General features: G+C 33.4%; 1 protein-coding gene across 11 annotated transcripts; it reads right to left on the reverse strand.

Annotated features, from left to right (window-relative positions):
* Positions 1-760: 760 nt before the first annotated feature.
* LOC113401439 (glycogenin-2) lies at positions 761-17,313 on the reverse strand. Of its 11 annotated transcripts, XM_064218847.1 has the most exons (11): positions 17,129-17,313; positions 12,297-12,432; positions 10,402-10,576; positions 6,833-6,995; positions 6,556-6,682; positions 6,275-6,446; positions 4,113-5,201; positions 2,916-3,842; positions 2,687-2,801; positions 2,380-2,422; positions 1,472-1,679 (listed from the first exon to the last, which is right to left on the reverse strand). In XM_064218847.1, exons 1-10 carry the CDS (start codon positions 17,133-17,135, stop codon positions 2,388-2,390), a joined length of 2,946 nt encoding a protein of 981 aa, XP_064074917.1. In that variant the 5' UTR covers positions 17,136-17,313; the 3' UTR covers positions 1,472-1,679; positions 2,380-2,387. The 11 variants fall into 11 exon arrangements, with proteins under 11 accessions (XP_064074816.1, XP_064074971.1, XP_026497177.2 ...); XM_064218746.1 differs by lacking the exon at positions 2,380-2,422 and having other exon boundaries at positions 761-1,585; XM_064218982.1 differs by lacking the exon at positions 2,687-2,801 and having other exon boundaries at positions 1,472-1,585; positions 3,401-3,842.
* Between the last annotated feature and the right edge of the window lie 102 nt (positions 17,314-17,415).

Raw genomic sequence — 17,415 nt, forward strand, 5'->3', positions numbered from 1 at the left:
GATTATTAACGTAATATTTGAAAAACTACTGCTTAAAAATGTTAAAGGCAATATTTAACAGCATATATATTTTTTTATTATAATAATATTTATTTTAGGATTTATTATTGGTGTCAATTAAATTAAACTAAAGATATTACTTTACCAAAAAAACGGTTAATTTGAGTTTGGTTAAAGTATTATGTTTAAGATATATATCGTAGTTGACTTTTCTGTAGATATTTTGGAGACCTATGAATCTCTTCTGAAGTTTTTGTGTATTGTATGTTATAGCGTTGCTAGTTTATGCTCGGAATACTCCTTATTATTTTTTGAATTTACACATTAGTTATTGATATGAACATTTCATATTATAAGGATTTAGTAGTTACAGAAAAGAAAAACTTTGGGTACATAATTATTATAAGATTAGTAGATTTCCATGTCAACAGGAAACTCCCCCACAGCACAGCAGAAATAAGTTAGCACGTAACAAGCAGGTACGGGTTGATATATTGCGTATATATCAAAAATTGCTTGTACCTTCCTTATTTTCTTTCTATATTTAAACTTTAAAAGCTCGAAAGTAAAATGGGGACGTATAGCTTGAGGATTTATATTTTAATGTAATTTTTAAGGAGTAAATTTTATGATACTTTAAAATATGAGAATGGAAATATGTAATGAAATAACAATAAAATTCCAGGATTGTAGCTTTTTGAAAGTATTAACCTATTATTAAAAGCTAAAAGCCAAATCATAAGTATAATAAAATAATACCTCGTTTGAAAATATACTTTAATACAAATATTATATATAATATATAACACTTTGTTTTAATAAATATGTGTCATGCTTTGGTAATTATTATATTATATCAAATCTTAAAAACCAAAAACATCAACATAATATATGTAATAAAAATTACAAATCGTAGATACATCATTTTAATTCAATAACGGACGTGCAGTTGCGAGTATTATTATTAAGTATTATTCATTATCAAATATAAAATATAAAACGATTACACGTATACGAAAGCAAATTTAAATTAAATAGTAACATAGAGGTGAGGCTACAATTATGGCACAGAGGAACTATCGGGAGCGAGGGGCGGGCGCTCATTTCTCTTTGGGTTTCTTTTCCTTCTTGCGCGGCGGCGGCACCGGCGCCTCCGCATTCGACGCGCCCTCTTTGTCCTTCTTGAGCACCTTCTTGACTACCTTCTTCTTGGGCGCGTCGGACGCCTCGGCCGGTTTCGGAGCGGCCTCAGTCTTCGCAGAGACCGATGACTCGATCTGGGCAGCAGTTGAGGGCTTGGGCTTGACGCCGATCTGCGAGAGAGCGACCGAGCCGACGGGTGGGGTGGGCACCTCGGGCTCCTGGACGGACAGGCGAGAGAGTTGTTCGGCGGGATCGGCGGGGGCGGCGTGGGAGTGTGCGGGCGGCGAGGGCGCGGTGACGGTGGGCGTGCGCAGCTCGCCGGCGATGATGGCGTGCGCGAGCGTGGCGGCGTCCTCCAGCTCGCTGTCGGGTGTGGGCAGCGGGTCCGTCGCTACGGGCGGCCGCAGCTGCAACTTGCCCACCGGCTTGCGACGCTCCTCCGCTATACAACCAATTTAGTCCCGCCTTTATACTCTCTTTCGGTTAGATGTGGCGTTAGTAGGGCGGTCACATTAGAGAGCAAGCTCGGTTAGCGCCTGGAACAAAGTTAGGGAAAACAGAGCTACACGGTTAAGTTCAAAACGATGCGAGCGGAAAGTTAGAACTGTGTAAGTTTAGCGAAGTATAGCTGTACATTACAAGGACGATTATTTGTTTTGCATCTAGCGAACTGCCTTTAATGAAGTTGAAGGTGGTTTTCAATACTCTATTACATAGATATTAAGGCTATTTTAATTGTATTAAAAATATAACGAACGAGTACATAAATTATTGATAGTGATTTCACTCGAATATGATAGTGTGTTTTATGAAAGTGAATTTAATAATGTTCCTTGCAATGGATGAACGATAATAATGAGAAGCAAATAAACCAAAACGAAAGTTGCATTCCCAGAGAAAATCAGTCGAATTGATTTCACAACGACCACTTATATAACATAAAAAAGTCTTACAAGGTACATAATACACGTCTTCAACGTGTATTATATAAGAGTAATATAACGTGTAATATGGTCGTGGTGAGGCATCAACATAACCAATAGGTATGCATGTGATTTCATATCCATGGACGTGGGGCTTACACTTGGACTCAAAATCTAATCATTAAATAGACCGTTTCAAAATGTATGATTTCTACCAAGACATGAAACCTGTCAAAGCAATTTTAAATAAATTAACAACAATTGTCTAGCACAGCATAAGTTGTTTTGGGTCCAAGTTGCATATTGTTATTACCTGTTCTATCAAAGCCTCGTCTCTTGCGCTGCCTCCTCGGTAGCTGGGTGAAATAACAACGAATTTTGAAAGGTATAATCAGTAAAATAAAACGATAAAACACAAAACGGCACAAAAGAAAAACACTTATGTCTTTTACGGGATCTGACGAATTTTATTTACAGTTTCGATTCATTACCCGTAAAAGATGACAGTATAAAAAATATTAGTACAAGAATATGAAAACTGCAAAATGAACTCGGTGAGATCTGAATGCAAAGCCGTTCGGTTAGCCGAAATCGGCACCTATTAATCTTTGGCTACTTACATTTGGCAATTGGTGCCTCAGGAATTTCTTCCTTGGATGGTGTATTAGCTAATGGTGGACTGTCAGAGTCAGCCTCGGCTTTTGATGCTGGTGTTTCGGGTATTAATTCAGCTGCCTCTGGTATGGGTGCAGGAGCTTCTGGAGTTGGCTCTGGTACCGGCGCTTGTTCTACAACTGTTACCGGCAGAGGAGCTTCTGGAGTTGGCTCTGGTACCGGCGCTTGTTCTACAACTGTTACCGGCAGAGGAGCTTCTGGAGTTGGCTCTGGTACCGGCGCTTGTTCTACAACTTTTACCGGCAGAGGAGCTTCTGGAGTTGGCTCTGCTACCGGCGGTTGTTCTACAACTGTTACCGGTAGGGGAGCTTCTGGAGTTGGCTCCGGTACCGGCGGTTGTTCTACAACTGTTACCGGTAGGGGAGCTTCTGGAGTTGGCTCTGGTACCGGCGGTTGTTCTACAACTGTTACCGGTAGGGGAGCTTCTGGAATTGGCTCTGGTACCGGCGGTTGTTCTGCAACTGTTACCGGTAGAAGAGCTTCTGGGAGTGGTTCATCGATTTTTAACGCTTCTAAGGCGGCAACTGGTATACCAGATTGCTCAGATTGTTCTGTTACAACAATAGGACTTGAGGATTCTACAGGGGCAACAACATCCACTATTTCAGGAACTTCTGCTGCCATCTCAACCGGAACGGGAATTGGTTCTTCTATTTTACCTGACGGTTTAGCTTCGTCTGCTGGAACTGGAATTTCGACTGGTTTCGATTCTTTGGTCGATGTAGGAACTTCTACAGGAACAGATGCCACTAGTCCAGACTCTGTAGATTTAGGAACTTCAGTCTCAATTTTTGCAGCAGAAGCTGTAACTTCCTTCTCTAGTGCAGGTAATAATGTTTGCTTTTCTGAAACAGCTTCGACTGCTGCCACAGCTACCGTCTCTTCAACAGGTTTAGGTTGCGGTTCTGATGATTGCTCGGATTGAGAAGCTGGTTGATTGAGAGTTTGAGATATTTTCGCCCATATATTATCGAAAGAGTCTGCTCCCATGTAATCTATGTTTCCAGCCTCCCAACCTTGTCGCCTCGCTAGTTCGTCTGCGGCGTCTTGTTGTAACGGTGCGCCGGGAACTACACGTGCCAGGTTAGCTGCAACGCCGGTCTGAAAAGTTACAAAAATATAATTATTTCATGTTTCATGCTTAAGATTTCGTTCGCCATTATAAGCTTAATTTTTTACCACAGAGAAAGGTAGGTTGGTTAAAAAGCAACGTGCAGTTTAGTTATTTTAATTCTTTCAGTTACACATGCATTATAGAAACAAGCTACTAATGCATTTTAATTAAAGTATTATTGCACTTAAATAAAAAAAAATGTAATATAATTCTTTGTACATACCAATTTATTATACATTTTTTTTGTCATTACTTACTTGAATCTCTTCGTTATTTATTGTCTTATCGTTAATATCCTCTAAGATTGTTTCTATAGCATCTTCAAATTCTTCTGAACTCTCTGGTGTCGGCGAACGTGGAATAAATGGTATTTCATGGATGCAGACCTTACGCCCACGTGCGTCTATAGTCATTCTGTGCCTTAAGTAAAAGCCATCGTATGGGTGCCTAGGTCTTAGTTCCTCATAAACATCACTATCGCTATCGGAGTCATATCCATTAACTTTTGTTTTTGATGTATGTTGACATCGCAATCTGACGTGATCCATCATCACGGTATATACTTGTTCCGTTTTGTTTTGCTGTCCATACTGAGAAGGAAAGGTCCAATCTCTCTTTTTATGTTGTTTAGATCCTTCTTTATCGTGGATATTATAAGACATATTCGAGACATGATTATTATTTTGAGATTCAACAGTCTGTACATTTAAATTACTTTTATTACTTTCTAACCGATTAGTGTAAGTGTAGTGATGATCATGATAAGTATGTGGCTCTTGGTTGTTAATTTGTTGATGCTCGACGTAGTTATGTAATGTATTAATTTGTGTATCTTGTAATTGTTGCTGAGAATTATTATTGTTATAATGTTCTGAATGCTGACGAAAATTATGAGATTCAGAATGAAATGAGGAAAAGTGTGATTGGTGTTCATGTTCAGAGTGATGACTGTTTGTTTCGTTGTGCTCGTGTACGTGTTGGCAATGATCCTGGGACGTTTGTTCGTAACTACTATGAAAATCGCGCTGCTCTTGTTGTGGTGGCATGTAATCCCATGCATATTTTCTCATATCCTGATAATCATCTATTGTTTGTTCTGTTGGATTAGATTGTTCTGTACTAGGCGGAATGTTTCCTCTGTAAATATTCCACGGATCGTGAAATTGCTTTAGATCAAATTCTGGTACATTTATTTCAGAATCTAAAATTTGATTATCCGGATGATGCCATGGAAATTCAGAATTTGGATCTAGTATGGGTTCATAATAAATGTTATGCAAAACTGGTTCTCTAAATTCGGGTACTTCTTGTTCATGTACTGCTGATGAGTCGTCTTCTATATTATCCTATTGGTTAAAGCGATAAAACAGCTTAGTAGTTAAGCATGCAGAGAAAAACTTGAAAAAAGCATAACACACTGAGAATTCTAAAAATTTTGTGCATGGCTTAATTCGAGGAAACATTACTAGAATTAAAAAATAATTACTTAACAAACATACAAAAATTTTACCAAAATAAAGAAATGGCAAGCTTATTATTCATTATTAAGTTTAATTTGTAAATATTAAAATATTGTATGTTTGTACAGTGATGCCCATTTCACCAAAATACCAACACCATCAATTCTACTAACCCAAAATGCATTGATCTTTTTAAAACACACAAAATTATTTGAAAATATTAGAATAATATTAGTATTTTGGAGAAATGTTTTTAATTTATATTAAACTAACATAAAACATTTAAAAACTTGCTAATTGCATTACAAATGTGCACAAGCTTAAAAGACAAGCATTAGTTTTGGAAGATATAAACTAAAGGTAATATGTACAGAAAAAATAATTAAAACTGTAAATAAAAACTTTTAAAAAATCATAAAAGAAATCACTTGTCTATGTTGAAATATTTTTTTCATCTCACCTCCTCTTCAATGTTCGAATCCTGTAGCGTATGCTTAGAACACATGTTGTACGAGCAAGATCAGACGCTTATATGAGAATGGATTGACTTATTGGACTTTATGAAGGGTATTGCTAAGTATTTGCGGTCGTGAACCGTGAAATCCTAGAAGCCGTATTGCATTTGATCCCATTGTGGTAATTGATATTGGATCTAATAACTTACCAATGCGAAAACATTCCACAAATGTGATATAGTTAACTGAAATAATATCGAATAACGGCTTCATTTAACATTATGCATTTTACAATACTTTTTTCGCCGTTATCAATATAATAAATACACCGTATAAACAAAATTTGGATCAGAGAACTGTCCATGTTAAATGAAAAGTAAAAAAGGCTTTTATAGCAATAACAATCAATAGCCCAGTAAGTCTCTCCAATTTAATAGCATTACTGTTTATAGCACTAGTTAAGGACAATAAAGGATTTTATCTAAAGTAAATAAAAAAACTTACCATATTTGTATCTAGCTGTGCGTGAACTTGTGCAACGAAGAGATCCCACCAGAGTTGCAAGAAATCACGCAAATGTTCTGGCGCTTCAACGGATCGAGATGCCCAATTAAATTGCTGTAGCCACGGCTTGACGGCTCCAATAAAGTGGATTATCTTTAAATTTTGGCCGAAGCTGGAAAATTAAAGAAATTACCGAGTTAAGCTGTAGTTCGTTTCAATCCTAACAATATACTGCAGTTATGTATATTTATTACTAATCTTCAATATTCAAACACACTCACTGTTTCAAGGCGGGTAAATATGAGTAGAATGCGGCCGATGTGACATTGTAAAGGAATGGCAGATGTTTTTTGATGTCACCGTGTGCCCAATCCGAGAAATAAGAGTTGAGAAGACCTTGATCACCACCTATACATAAATAAAACGAGTATTTTTGAAACTACAATATACATATAATGTACAAGCACTCTTAAAATTGCAATTAAAATCCTGACGATGGAAAATGAAAATATTTATGTTGCATTAGAGGACATCAAACGTTGTTGAATGTAAACATACCATCAAAGCTGCCTCGTTCAGATGCAAATGTGATAAGGTTGCTAAAAGTTTCGGCGGATGGTTTGAACACAAAAACACCAGAATTGAAGCAGTCGGGCCAGCCGACGTCGGGAGCAGCAGATAGTTCTTCACGCTCGAACAGTTCATCGCAATTTTGGACGACCTTGAAATAGAAATTATATTTACTTTACGTCATTCGCTCAGACCTAAACATAGCTGGAATAATCTTCGAAAACATTTCATTAACGTTACTATGAGAATGCACTAAATTCTAGTTAGAAAATTTTGATTGCCTTTTATAAGTTATTAATAACATACCGTCTTATTTGTGAAATATGTTTTTAATTATTATTATTGCAAATGAGCATAATAAAATTATCTAAACAAACGTAAGATACGAGCAACTTCGTTTAATTGATACAATCACCAAATATAATTAAAATAATAATTTTATAACATATTTTCAACAGTAGTCAATTTTTGGTAGATAATTATTAAATTTAAATAAATTCAGTTTTCATTGTGTTCTTACAACAGTTAAACCATAAAATTAAACTTTTGAAGCAAACGAATACTTCCTTTGGATTCCTAATTTGATTCGGTTCAGCGATTTAGGCATGGAAACCGTTCCGTTTATAATATTAGTATGGATATTGATCGTTAATTGTTATAGGATTAAAAGCATCCTTAGAAATGAAATAGTCCCACTTTCATGTGCATTACACGACATAAAACACGTGATCAAACAATGAGTTATCAAATAGTTTTATCGGGGCTTCATTTGACCTGTGATAAAAAACTCCGTACCTCGCATAATTCCATTTAAAGTTTTTATTTATATCAAATTCGTATAGAATATTTCATTCACTACATCATTCTATAATTATCACTAACCAGCTTTATTTTGTTTTTCTTATATTCATTTAATATTACTTGAGTCATGTGATAAAAGCAAAATAAGACCAGTCAGTTAATTTTTAAACAAACTCGCAAATTTTATAATTAATTTATTTTAGAGCCTGCCATTGGCTTGGCTCAATATAATAACAAGCCAGCTCGATAATAACGATAACATTGGTCCATTATGTCCATTGTCTTAAAAATTGAATACTCAACATTCGTAATGGACTGCAAATGATTTTCTTCATAGTCCTACTGACATTTTGTCAACATTTCGCTTTCATCTTATCGTAAAATTCGAAAGAAAGTATATTATGGATTTGGATCCTATCCAAAATCACCGAGTACAAATATTTGGGCCATGGTTATGCGTCTCATCATCTCGTGTTACAGCGCTAACGACCGCATCCGGTAACATTGACTTTCTTATCACATAAACATTTACTAGTAATAGATTTTATGTGACAGGAATTTCTTTAAACTCGTCTATATAAATATTAACAACCACCACTTATACTATCGTCAAGCACCAATAGAAATAATTAGAAGGAATGTGTTCCATTTTGCACGGTGAGTTACCCGGTTTTATAAGACACATGCTGGGAATCGACATTTATCTTCACAATGTCTGGCGTAAACGGCCTTTTATACGTCTGTACAAGTCGTAAAAAGAACATGTTTAATCTTTATTAAACTTTGATTCGTCATTTAACCCGTTACATTAGTCAATGCAATTGTACAATTAGTATTAATCAATAGCAAGTAGGTTATGTCAGTTTATAGTACGAGTGATATTCAAAAGCCTGGGAATAATCACAAATGGACATTTTAATGGTATAAAGAAGATTTGATGATGATGTCCTTCTCACCGATTTGGACCACAACGACCATTCGCAACGGGAATTGAATCCTTGAAGCCATATAATTCACAAACACAAAATACGTGTAAAAACTTTTGTAAAGACTTGTGATTTTTTTTGTGAAAAGTTTTTTTTTCGAAACAAAACATACGGACTTAGGAGCCACTGCAGGAGGATTTTTTTTAATCGATATAAGCAATCTCATTACCAAGGAAAACGCCTATTATTTTAAATTGCAGACTATTGTATTTTTTTTAATTTTCTTATGATCTGTAAAAAAAAATCTAAGATATTAAATAATAAAATATTTTCTAAGATATTAACTTAGGTACTTAGTGTGAATAATTATTATGTAAGCAAATGTATATTGTTAACTTATAAGTCAAAGTTTGTTGTTGCTTTTACAACGACTTGCATTGAGTTTGCATAATGACACAGAAAATTATGGCATTACGTTGTCTGTTTTCAGTAATATGTACCTTTGGCCTAATATAATTTCAGTATCTTTGGGAATTAATAAAAAGAAATCATATGCATTAAAGAAAATTGAAATAGCAAAATAAAAAACAACATTGTATAAGTATATTATTATTACTTTATTTAATACCTAATACTAGCTTATCGCACATGAGTTGTACATATATACTATATAGTCGTACCTATTAGACATTTATGGCACAAGGTATATCTAGTTAATAACAAATAAGTTAATAAACAGCCCCTTACGATGATACTTTTTAATAATATAAAACCAAAAATATAACCAGTTTCAATTTTAAATGGGACCAAACGGGAAGTATCCTTCCCAAACAGAAAACGAATTTTGGCCAAATCGCTTCATAAATTTCAGAGGTAACAAACATTAAAAAAAACATGTTTTTAAGCAAATTATTAAATGTTAAGTATAATGATCATTTATAATTCATTTACATACGAAGTTTCCAAATAGACCCCAAAAAAACATTTCTTAAAATCCTAAGCCGCTTTTTCGTTTTCAACCTAAAATAAATCTACATAATTTTTCAATCCGAATAACATTCCTCTACGGTTAGTATTAGAATAAATAAAACTATACTGTAATGTATAACACTAGCGCCTTGTGATTCATCCTGGTAATGATACTTAATATATCTTCAATATCTTCTGTTACATACAAATGACAAATAAATAGATGTACATCTGTAGACATAATTTACAAAATGATGTCAACAAACGTACATAAATCAAAATACTCCCCATATTTTCAATTAACATTATAAATAAAGTCTAGTAGCTAGTTTATATTACATACAACTACGGTTGAAGCAACGTATTTAGATCCAGATTTAGCCCAGTAAAAGTTCATGGGTTTTGTCAAGAAATATCCAGTACCATCCTGGAGTTAAGGAGTTGGTGGAATTATAGCCCTGTACCTCAGAAAACATCATGTAAAGCCGTAAGTCTCCACTTAATCTCTCGCCAGTCTTGTCAGATTACCATCCTATTGAACTATAAGAATCAGTAAGGAAACAGAGAATACACATACCTATATGTATTTACGAAAACACTTGTACATTAAAATATCTCCTACATACTTTAGCTTTAGATTAGCCTAGATTAAACAGACTTTTTTTAAATATTATCAAATCTTCTTTCAAGGCATTTTGTAAAATCTAGAATATATCATATCGAATATTTAACTCTGTTCCTATATGCCAAATGAAATATTTTGTTTTTGTTCCCGAACAATAAATGGGTCAATATATAGTAAAGACATGCATGAAAATCGGTCTAACGATAAAACACTTTATCTTAAATATCAGTACGTACCAGAGTATCAGCATCAAGGAAGACACCTTTCTCGTATTGCGTGAGATTCCAGCAGTGGATCTTTGTAAAGGTGATGCCTAGTTCTGGCCGCTGCAGCAGTGCGAGGTGGGTGGCATCTTGAGAATCCAACACGTTGACTACTACCACCTCAGCAAATAATGCGCGAAGTCGCTCTCTAAGGGAAAATCCATTATTGTTATAGTACATAACATAGTGACGAATACCGCCAGCATTAGCTCTCAGGCGAAGATCAGTAAGTCTTAAATGATAATAATTGCAGATTTGTCTCGCTGCTATATCTAACCCACCCTTTATGTATATTACTAATATGTTATACACACTCGAAAATAATACCACGATATTTACCTTCAGCATAATTCGTAAATTGAATTGTTAGAATAAGTAAAGCAATTGAATGTCTGGTGCTTATCTAAATGTGGCGTCAAACCACCACAGCCAATGTGGTAAAGCAATCTCTTAACAAAAAAAAAATCAAATCAAATGTATTTTATTTAAGTAAACTTTACAATAAAGTCGTTTTGAATCGTCAATATTTAAACTGTACAACAGTTTCGGAAAGCAGTCTCGCGCGAAAAGAAACGGCAAGAAACTCGCATAGTTGCTCTTTCCAAATAAACAGATTTACAGATATAATAAACAGATGTTGTTATTCACAATTATTGTTCAACCAGTCCTGTGATAGAACCCGAACCTAAATCCTAAATTAAAGAGCTATGGTGGTCCTGTTATAACAAGACATGAATCGTAACCGATGAATTTAAACCTAGGTAGCACCACTGAATTTTCATGTTCTTTATAATTCATGTCGTCATCTGTGAAGGAAAACATCCTGAGGAAATTTATTGCGTATTTTTATAAACAAATTTCCATATGAATTTACTATTTATCTAGTTGTCCAGCGCGGCTTCCTTCGCGTTTTAGTAGTTGGTTGGTTGGTGTTAAGCTTTAAAAAAAATCATTAAACTCGATTCAGTGGTTTGGCCGTGAAGGAGCAGCAGGCAGAGAGACAGACAGAGTTACTTTCGCATTTATGATAGTATAGATTATTTATGATTTTATTTTATTTCTATATTATTTTCTAAAGTAAATCATCGACGGTATTAAAACAGTTTAGTTTTATGATTCGACGCGATAGTAAAAATCGTTGTTATTCCATCATCAAATTTAATGTAGGAAGTTGGAGTAAAAATCAAAATTAAATATCGCATTAACGCTAAATTATTGCGTAATTTTCGTGCTAAATTAGACTCGGACACTTGTCCAGTAACGTCATGGAATAACATGGCGTCAGAACCAGAAGGCGAATGTAGTGACCAAAATACACTATCTCTTTTATTAGAGTCAACAGAAACACAGGCCAAAGTAAATTTATCTATAGATTTTACTGGCTTTTACAACTAGCCTGTTTGTTATTAAAAAGCAATCAACTACGATATAAATCGCAATATCGTTCTGTTCGGAAATGTGTTCCGTTTTTTTTTCAAATACTAGGACAAGTCAGGGTCGCGTTCATAATTTTTTTTTTTTCAGTTAACATAGCATAGACAAGATATTTTGGAAATTATACGATGCATTTCCTTTATAAATACTGTATAATTACTTACACAGTGTGTTAATTGATCGATTTTAATTATTTTCCTGTAAATTATACAAATATTGATATTAAAATAGAATAGTCAGGCTATGAATAAATTACTGTACATAACTTTTCTTTGTGGTTAAATATTAAAATATATATTTAGAACATTAAAGACAAACTTTTCATATTTAAATAAGTATATACATCATCAGTTGACTATAATTTGGTAGCATCGAATCAATTTGTTCCGTATAGCTACTTAGAATAAGAATTTATATTGCTTTTTCTAGATTACCTCATAGCCTCGGTGACGGAAGGGGTAATAAGCACCACTGCAGGGTAGGCCGAACCGACTCGACGCAATGAGTGCGCCAGCACCAGCGCTCCAAGGCCGTAGGAATCGTTTGTAGCCAGCGTTACCCATGCTTGATCTATTAAAGAAATATTAAATTTATGAAAAAATTTCTGCAGTAGCAATATAAGAACCACACTATAACTAGAAAAAATAAACGGTAAAATGTATTTTGTATGCCAATAATAATTTCTTATTTAAACGTAACAATTTAAAATTATTCTATACCTAACTTTCCTCATCATTACTTAGTATAGAACAAAGTCGCTTACCACTGTCTGTCCCTATGTACATATGCTTAAATCTTAAAAAATTCACAATGGATTTTGATGCGGTTTTTTTAATAGATAATTTGATTCAAGAGGAAGGTTTATATGTATAATACATGCACAATATAGTAGAGAAAAACTGATAATTTTAGGGATTTCTGAAGTGACGTCGTAAATAAACACATTTAGATCAACCTTTACAGCATGTAACTTTAATTAATATTTTCGAAGATATTACAGATTTAAAACGGAGGGACATAGGGGTTTGTATTGTCTAATGACTGAAAAACTGTGGACGTTGTAAGACATTCTGTAGTATATTTAGTATCAACATTGCACCTGTGAAAAGTTGGGGCGGATCGCTAGTATCATGGATATATTATTATTGCCAAAGACGTAAAATATTAAAATACCAAGAAATTATTAGGATACTACGCAAATCACATTACTTGTCTCACTACTCACTAGATGTAGTCTTGTGGCAAGATTCAGGAAGTGCGCAGTACGTTTGATGACGCCGCGTAGGTAGCTCTACATGATACTAAATATATTGGCACGTGTGTAACACAATATATCTTGGCGTTCCCTGTGGATTTAACTACTATCTTTGTACTAATGATGACAGAATCGATTCATGCATGACTTGCTGCTCTTATAATGTTAATGTAAACATCTAAAAAAATGTAACAATACTCTTACGTATAACTGTTTTTTTTTTTTCTAAATGATGTGTTCGTCGTCTCATAGTCGTATTATCCTAAAATAACTTCCTAAGCTCTAAATTAATATGCAAAACTTTCGATTTTATATTCATCAGAATAAATAGTTTAAAGGTAAATTTTTCCTCTTTAATATTCCCAGGACAGAATTAAAACGATTATCTACTCAATGTCCAATACATATATGTATTGGACATTGAGTAGATAATCGTAAATTTATTAATAAATTTACTCATCATTGTCTGCTGCATATATATGTCTAATGCATATAATTGTGAATTATAAAACCGGTATTTATTTAAATATTCAATTCGACACATTTGTATAAGGATGCATTATAGATATTGTTAATAAGAACACATATAAATACTATAGCTAGTTTTTTATATATTTTTAGAACTTTCATAACACTTTTAGTGTTATTGCGTATAACGGAACTATATTTAAAACACAGTATATATGTGTGCATTGATGAATTCATATGAATAGCTCAAAGCATGTATCCCGCGTGGGCCATTACACAGCGCCTCCATGTAATAGATAAGTCGATGCCGCACGTTCTTCTCGTGTTCTAGTCTAAAATAGCGCGACACAAATAAAATTGAAAATAAAACTACTCGATAGCGTCAGATATTTGGGGCCGGGACTAGACGACTATGCATTCCACAATTAAACCAACAATCAGTCTTTTCTATCTGTGTTGCGGTGACGTCGACATATCATACAATCCCCAAATCTTATCCCGGTAGTACGCATTTAGATATTCGAAATTTAAAATAATTGAGTATTACAATTTAAGTATTTTCTGTACTTCCTTATGTATTTTATATGTTTATTTTTATTCGTATTTTCATTTCTTAACGTATGTATTTTATGTATTGATTCTCATATTTAGACGAATGGTTGAACTGAGATTATGACATTTATTGCGGGCGTTCATAATTTCTAAGCTTAATTCAATTTGTATAGATTGCCTCTAAATTTGCCACAGCTCATTCCATCGCGTTGCTTCTATGCGGTTTGGTATGCAAGTAATTGCATTTTACCTAACTGATGTTTACTCACGATGTTTTCCTTCATTGCCATCTTAGCTCTTATAATAATATCGTTTAGAGAATATAGAATAATAAATAATAATTACAAAATCAAGCTATATTTATACGTAAATTATTATCTATGTATTAATTGCTTTGACAAGTTCAGTTGTTATATTATAGAATTAAACATTTAGCATTTAAATAAGTATATTTCTTGACTTCCTCGGAAATTATTTTAAATATAACATAAATAAAGGTTGAATAACTGAGACTGACAAAATATAGCCAAGCTTTGCATAAATAACCTATAATATTATAATATACAAAATAATATATTTCCATCTGCTTCTAAAACATAATAATGACCATTTAAAATACAGGTTTATTACAAATTTAATAAGAAAACAAAATTATTGTGATTTTATAAATTATATTTTATCGTGAGAAGTTTTATATAATCGATCGAATCCAAACTTAATCATAAATAATGAAAAATTGCCAATTCATTTAACTTGCATAGGTACGCTTCGTTACGGAAAATATATTATCTCAAGGCCCTATATTTAGTAATTATTAGTTATATTTTCGACAATTATGTAGTATTATTATAAGATTTTTTCGGGTGAGATGTAAATAGAAACAAGAAGGAATGCCGGCAACATGGAATACCAATAAGGCACACGAGACATTAACGGTGGCGCGGGCGCAGGATCAGACGCGCCTGGAAGTCGGGAGCAATGTCCCTGCGGTTTCTATTTAGGTGCAGCCGGTCTGGCGGGATAGTACCATGAGAGCACTCAACCGCCTTACAAAATAAAGGAATGCAGTAATCATGCATTCACTGTTCAAATGTCGACACGACATTGGCAAAAAAAACCAACATGCAATTCCATTCATGTAGAAAGATTATCGGGGATTAAACTTTCTAAGTTAACATTTCGTGTATTTTTGTACACGCGATTTCAAGTAAAGCGAAGTTTGTGGTGCTAATTAAAGTTAGTTTCAGTATGGAAAGGAGAAATACATTAATAGGTGTTTGAAGTTCTTTAGAGAAAGTTGATACTAGAGAGTAGACAGGGTTTAGTGTAGTTATAATATCGCGACTAATGTACCTATAAGATACGCAATCAATCAATTTAATTAATGAAATTAAAATAATTCAACTGAAACAAATAGATTATTTGAGTGGCCTCGAGTTTAAATTATTATCAGGATAATATCGGCAAATAACGTCATATATTTGAAAAAGTCGTGTTAAGTAATTAATCAGTATTGAGTTATTTCACAATTTCAGTGATATTCTTTTTATTACTTGTAATGGTTTAGACCGAGGACATTTATTCCTATGCTGACCTTAATAAAATACGCTGAGCGATTTTCGCATGATGCGAACGGATGGATAAATAAACCGCAGACGATATCAAAAATTTCAATTAGGTGTTCAGGTTGATAATAATTAGCACAATATTAAAAATACATTAAATTTGAAATTAATTGAACCGTCAGTTTATAGCAATCCCTAGTCGACTAAATAATGTCAATTTTATATTAATAATTTTCATTCACATCATAAGATCACGTACGTATATTCTTACATAAGTGCAAACAATTATAAGTGTAAATATGTATATAAACAGAAGATTCGCAGCACATTTCTTATTAATCGATAGCATATCTAAATTAAAACATCTTTTTAAAATATTTTTTCAAACTGACCTCCAAAATACGAAGTCGATATTCGAATTAGTTGTAAAAAGGTCAAGTAAACTTTTCTGGGACGTGTCATGTATCATTAAACTAGAATAGCCCAAAAAATTAAAATGATTATCGTCTTAACATGAACTCTTAATGGAGAATTTCTTGTTGTAAACATTTTTACTGTTACTAATAGAACTGTCTTGACCGTTCTCTGGATACGCTTCTAATAGAAGCTCATGGTCATGATCATTGCAGTTAGCCGCTGATAACGAATCAGCGATTATATTTATTACTACTCTTATAACATGGACTCGTACGATACCATGAGTATATTTACGATCAGAGAAATTTATCTGATAACAAATGTGTTGTTGTGTTAACGCGCGTATTTGACATTTGTACTCATAAAACAATTTAATTCATAACCATATTTGTTAATACATTTAAATGAGTGATACCAACTGATGTGAAAGTAATTTCAAATACATATTGAATATAAATCGAGTATACCGAAAGGAAGTCGCATTAATCCTTAATCGGATTAATGCATGATTGCCTCATAAATTATTTTACATAAAATAACCGATTTGTGTTTGATCCATTCAGTACTAACGTTAAATACATTCAATTAAGCTATTCACATACCTATTGAAACTTAGCATGAAACGTAGAGCTAGTTATACTGTTATTTAAACAATTTTAGTGAATTCTAATTTATTGTACATAATTGCACATATGATTTTACATACATTACAAAAACAGTTTTAGAATATTGCTAAAATAACTAATATTTTAGAATATAAAACTAAACTTCTACATTTTATTTTTTAAAGTTAATGAAGAGTATATTTTGGTATGATGTTCAGAAAAGCAAAATATATTTTTATAAAAAATTTAAAAAATATATTTTTAACTACCCTTTATTTACGATCTTCATGTCATTTAATAACAATTATAATTTAAGTAAATATAATAGTTATTATTATCGATTCTTATTTTTTTTTTCTCTAGATATTTAAATTTATATTTTAATACTACATTACAGGACTCACTTGACATTTTGAGGCCGGGTGTAGTCTCGTGCGTGACAGTTTGAGTCACCTTAAGAATACCACAAACTACACACGCTCTTCGCGCAGCACTGGCAAATGCATACAACGTGCGCGACCGAACGACCGCGACCCCCTCGCGGCGCCGGCATCCACGCACACAAACACACCATACGTCATCATTTACACACACATACGTAACTAGTTAGTGTCAATGTTAAATTATATGATAAATAGCAAAAGTTAAGCAATTTTTATTTATTTGTATGCAATTAATAAGCAATTTATAA

The sequence above is a fragment of the Vanessa tameamea genome, chromosome 2, assembly GCF_037043105.1.
Source record: "Vanessa tameamea isolate UH-Manoa-2023 chromosome 2, ilVanTame1 primary haplotype, whole genome shotgun sequence".
Lineage (NCBI taxonomy): Eukaryota > Metazoa > Arthropoda > Insecta > Lepidoptera > Nymphalidae > Vanessa > Vanessa tameamea.

What these genes read in the sequence shown, in the direction of transcription:
- LOC113401439 (XM_026641392.2), bottom strand. An exon ending in TATTTACCCGCCTTGAAACA is followed by an intron (nt 6,447 to 6,555) that starts GTGAGTGTGTTT and finishes TTAATTTTCCAG; the next exon opens with CTTCGGCCAAAATTTAAAGA. An exon ending in TAAATAACGAAGAGATTCAA is followed by an intron (nt 3,843 to 4,112) that starts GTAAGTAATGAC and finishes GTAACTTTTCAG; the next exon opens with ACCGGCGTTGCAGCTAACCT.